This window comes from Vigna angularis, chromosome 10 (genome assembly GCF_016808095.1).
Source record: "Vigna angularis cultivar LongXiaoDou No.4 chromosome 10, ASM1680809v1, whole genome shotgun sequence".
Lineage (NCBI taxonomy): Eukaryota > Viridiplantae > Streptophyta > Magnoliopsida > Fabales > Fabaceae > Vigna > Vigna angularis.
Genome location: NC_068979.1, coordinates 22,961,502 through 22,966,949, shown reverse-complemented (window position 1 = coordinate 22,966,949; position 5,448 = coordinate 22,961,502). Strand labels below are relative to the sequence as shown.

At 30.9% G+C, this 5,448-nt stretch overlaps 1 protein-coding gene across 1 annotated transcript; it reads right to left on the bottom strand.

The window, feature by feature from the left end:
* On the bottom strand, positions 1 to 1,576 carry LOC108344915 (uncharacterized). The gene is made up of 2 exons (XM_017583453.2): positions 874 to 1,576; positions 1 to 610 (listed from the first exon to the last, which is right to left on the bottom strand). Exons 1-2 carry the CDS (start codon positions 1,404 to 1,406, stop codon positions 202 to 204), a joined length of 942 nt encoding a protein of 313 aa, XP_017438942.1. The 5' UTR covers positions 1,407 to 1,576; the 3' UTR covers positions 1 to 201.
* Between the last annotated feature and the right edge of the window lie 3,872 nt (positions 1,577 to 5,448).

Sequence of the window (5,448 nt, the reverse complement as noted above, 5' to 3'; positions counted from 1 at the left end):
TTGTAAACCTAGATGTTCTCCAACAAAAAATGTCGGTCAGCCCATGATTTTTTAAAGGGTATATACAAAATCTCAGCTTTTTTCACTTTTACATATAACTGAACTAGGATGCTCTATTATGAAAAACAAAGAGTACGAATAACAAAACTAACAATGGTTTTTCCCGTTGACAAAGGAAGAATCATACATTTCACGTAAATTTTATGTGCTCAAACTTGTTTTGAGATGTCTAAGGATGCTCCACATGAATGTGGAAACAAAGAAAAGAATGATACCAGTAATGATAGCATACTTCAGGCCAAGGTTCACTAGCAAGTTTACTAGCAGCCCAGCAAAAACCACACCAAAGAAATTAGCAGACACAGCAGCCCAAAATGGCATATCAAGAATGGCTGCTACAAATGCTCCAGTCCATGCTCCTGTTCCAGGAAAAGGAACAGCCACAAATAGCATCAGACCAAGCCACTGAAACTCCTCCACTGGACCAGCCTTCTCTTTGGCATTCTCAAACAGCATATCAAGCAATCGTGACACAGTAGAGCTCCTTGCAGAGAGGAAAGACGCAAATCTTTTCAGGTAGAGTACAATGAATGGCACAGGGACCATGTTCCTACATCAATCACACAAATATTGTTTATCCAACTACAAAAAATCAATTTAAATTACATCAACAGTAAACAAACAATGTCATATTATCTGACATAACTATTCCAAGTAAAGAAGGAATGTCACAACAAACCAGTTAAATTAACCATGGGAAATCCTAGAGAGCCACGTAAGGATAAATGGATTGCAGTGAATTTCAAGAATATCTTACAAAAATTAACTATAAAAGATTGTGCTCGATAGAATGAAAAAATTTTAAAGACTAACCCAAGAATGGACAAGATTGTTAAAGTTGTGGGGTTGAGTTGCATCCAGTAACCCACAGGAATAGCACCACGAAGCTCCAGCACAGGAAGAGTGGCAAGTGTGAAGATGACAACCCCATCAGGCCAACCCAATTTCCTCAAAGAATTGGCAATTTTCAAGCCAAAACCAGAGGCTTTGATGGAGTCAACAGCAGCATTTGCATCCTTTGAAACAGCAAACCAGGCCAGGGACAAAGAGGCCCAAAATATGACCCAGAAGGCGAATTTAACTGGCTTTTCCCCAGAAAGCAGCAACCTTTCGGCTTCATCAGCAGGGTCAAAGCATTTATCAGAAGAAGCTCGTATTTGGGTCAGTGGGAAAGGGGTAATTGCAATAGGAGGTCTGAAATGGGGAGAACCATGAAGGGTTGAGAATGAGAAGGTTGATTTAAAAGATTGTCTACCCTTTTGGATGAGAGGATGAAAATTGAAAGATGAAATCCCGCTGTGGGTTTTTCTGATATGGAATGTCAGTGACAAAGATGAGGCAGCCATTATTAACCCAGCAAGTGGGGAACGATGAAAACTATTTTTGATAAGAAAAAGTGTGGAACGATGAAAACTATTTTTGATAAGAAAAAGTGTGGAACTTAGAATTGAGAAAGGTTGGTGTTCAAGCTCAGTATCATCATCTTCTTGAGGGATGGAGGCTGAGAGGTTGAATACCCTATATGTATAACCCTGAAAGAAAATATTTTCAATTTTTTTAAAACGAAGAAATTTAGAAAAGAAAATATAGATAACAATATTTAATATTTTGTTTAATCTACTAAAAATACTAAGAAAGCATATTATTAGAAAAACTCGAAATCATTCATGATTACTACCTCGACACATGTACATTATATTGATTTTTTCTTTTTTTTCATTCATGAATGGAATTTATATGACTACAATACATTTTTTTTTCTCATTTTCCTTTTTTTTCAGTTATAGAATTTACTATATTACATTCAAATCCCTTCAACATATACTTTTTTCTTTTTTTGGAATTTATCACATTGTTTACTCAGTCAATACCAATTTAATATGTTGATTTTTGAGTTTTTTTCTTTAATTTTTTTTTCTTGTGGTGTTTTCTATTACTAACACGGTCTTATGTCCTAGGTTTTCTTATTTTTTATAATTTTAATGCATACAAATAAAGACAAAAAATAATAAAGTGACGATATACTTTTTATTCACTTTCTTTTTATTTTAAAAGAAGTAAAGATATTATAAATATTGTGTAAAAGATAAAAGTTTAAGCTAATCAAATGTGACCTATCTATAACTCCTAGTTATAAGAGCAAGTATTTATTAAGAGTTAGGAACTATATTTACAAGTCAAAACACAATTTTATAGCAGCTCAATTAATATCACCTATAATAATATTTTTATGAGCAATTATTTTAGTAGAAATTAAACTTTTTTCACAGCCATAAAATCCTTAAATAATAACCAATTTTAAGGCAAAATTATAAACTTAAATTTATTGGTATCTAAAATAGTTTATAAAGTGATCACTAACATTAACTACGAAAATTTTGACTATTGAAAAAATTAATGTATAAATTAGTTACTAATTAGGTACTCTTTTAGTGGTTGCAATTTCCTAAAACTTAAAATATTTAAACTATAAGTTACTCTTTTTAGACTCTATGAAAGAAAGTCATATTATGTTTATTGGAGTTCAACAAGAGTCAAATTACTGCATTTATTTGGAAAATAGAGAAAAAGATTTGTTAAGTACACAATATGAACTTGAAATGTCATTCTTATTGAGTTTAAGATGTTAAAATATTCAATCTTTTCAGGATGACCATGTAAAGAGACTAATGTGTCAACCTAATACACTCATGAAATATTAGAACTTCTAATTCAATAAAAGTATCTACCAATCTCAATTTCAGACACTCATCACATGTGCAAAGGATACTTTATCAATCTTACTTTCCCTAATTTTATCAAATCATGAATTCTTAGAATCATGACCATGCAAAAAAGACACATGTATTGAACTATAAAGTTCAATACAATTTCTTTTTTCAAATCAACAAAAGTACAAATTCACAACCTATAATTGGAACCCAAATAGAAAGAAAAATGTTTTTAGACTTTTACTAATGATCAATAGTAAAAAAAGAAATGAACACAAGGTGCAATTCAGTTCTCATGCTTTTAACATAGACAGAGCGAAACACAAAATTTAGACTACAATATATAATATAATTCCTAAACATAACATTGAATCATGTTGAAAGGAAACTAATGATGAAACTAAGAAAATTTTTAAACTAATCATCAATAGTCATTAAGGATCAAACAACAAAAAGAAGAAAATACCCAATCTACTTATTTCAAATATAATAACAATCATATAACCAATATTTTATTGGTAGTATAGAAACCATTTTGGGGCTAATGATTACTTTCTTTTAAATCTTTCTATTGTATCAACATCAACGTGAAACCATGCTTGGTAGATTTGATCTTGCACCTAGAAAATTGCAATCCAAGTAAGTTACATGACCAATAAATCCTTGCATTTCACATATCAATATATATATATATATATATATATATATATATATATATATATATATAGTAGTAGATCTTAACAAATTAAGAATTCACAAATTAAATCACTTATCCTATCAAGCATGGTAAATGAACCACATATACCTATCTCATCTACTGGCTCATATATCACAATGCTAAACTCCAAGAGAATGTTAGGTTTATAAAAAAGGAGATTCATTTGGGAGACACAACACCAATGAGATATGAGTCCAAACACATAAGGGATTGACATAATTCTCTACCCAAAATCTTAAGGTAATGGATTAATAGGTCTTCACCTTTATATGTTGCTCCACTTTTTCATTTCTACCCAATGTGGGACTTAGACTCACACTTGGAATTATAACAATCTCCCCTTTCAAAGGTGAGTCCCTTCCAAATTGGTATACTATCCCTCTAGCGAAAGCATTCCCAATCACAAGTACTCCTCGTATTGTCGTTCATCTTAACAGGACACGCTTACCTGCAAGTCTTTGCTAGGAAGGCTTTTGATACAGGAACCATTGTACTCATCTGAGCCGATTACCAAGATGAACCAGACTCTGAAACCACTTGTTAGGTTTATGGAGGAGGAGGTTCAATAGGAGACATTTCACCTTTATATGATGTTGTACTTTCTCATTTCTACCCAATGTAGGATTAGACTCACACTTGGAATTCTAAGAGAGAAAAACCAAAATCACAATCCCTGAACTTTAAATCAAGAACAAAATAAGAACATCTAACCAATATCAGACAAAATCGTCATCGACGGGGCTCCTTAAAACGGACAATCTCAGACCAAATTGACATTGATGAGGCTTCCTGCGACAAAACGCTAGCGACCTACTAGGGTGGCAAGGCATTACGAACTAATTATTCAATTGGGAGCATTGTCGAAATGCCTGGGAGACCTAACCTAGAGATGTCAATACTAACACCTAAAGACACCCAAATCCTCACTCAAAGTTGGGTTTTTGAAAGCAATATTGAGTAAAGAAGGAAGGTATGGGAAATTGGAACATGGAAGAGGAAGAATTTGAGACAAAATTTTGGAGAAGTAAAAGATTTTGAGAAAAAGGAAAATGGGAGAAGGCTGAGGTTGCTTGTGACATAAGAATGGAGGAAACATATCTTTCGATAAACAACTACAACAATCTTATTGACAAAATTTACTAATAGATGATTGAACCACACTAACACAATTCATTAAACTGCGAAATTTATGTCAATAAATAAACTATCAAAACTCATCGATAATTTTCCTTGATAAATTTTCATCCTTTAATAATTTTTTGTCAATAAATTCAATATTTCATACATTGTGTAATTTGAAATGATAGTGTAATTTGAAATGATGCTTTAATATTGTTTTCCTCCTAACCCATTTTCCACTGTAAGAAAATTATTAAATAGCAACCAATTTTAAAGGAAAAAATAATTAGTCATTAGAATACCTAATCTAGATACTAATTTATATACTAAATATTATTAATATGTAAAATAGTTTCTATTATAAATAAAAATATATAATTAATTTGTGAATTGAAATTTAAATTGGTCTGTTACCAAAAAATCATTTTCTAATATATTAGAATATATATATATATATATATATATATATATATATATATATATATAGAGAGAGAGAGAGAGAGAGAGAGAGAGAGAGACTTGCAATTTGTTAATATCGTATCACCCACATTAACACATCCTGTCAAATTTTGTGTTAAGTGACGTATAGTTCTTTTGAAAATTACATTGTGACCTTTGGAGCAACTTAAAATTAGAAACGTTAATATTTTAACATCCATTAAATATAATAAATTAAATAATTTGATAACTTAAATAATAATATTTTAATTATGTCTATTTCATATTTTTAATTTGATTTCATTAGACATATTGGTATATTATTAGAGATATGGTAAAGTGGATGTATTGTTTTTCGATGTGTTTTATTTTCTTGAAACTAATTAACGATGATAGGTGCGA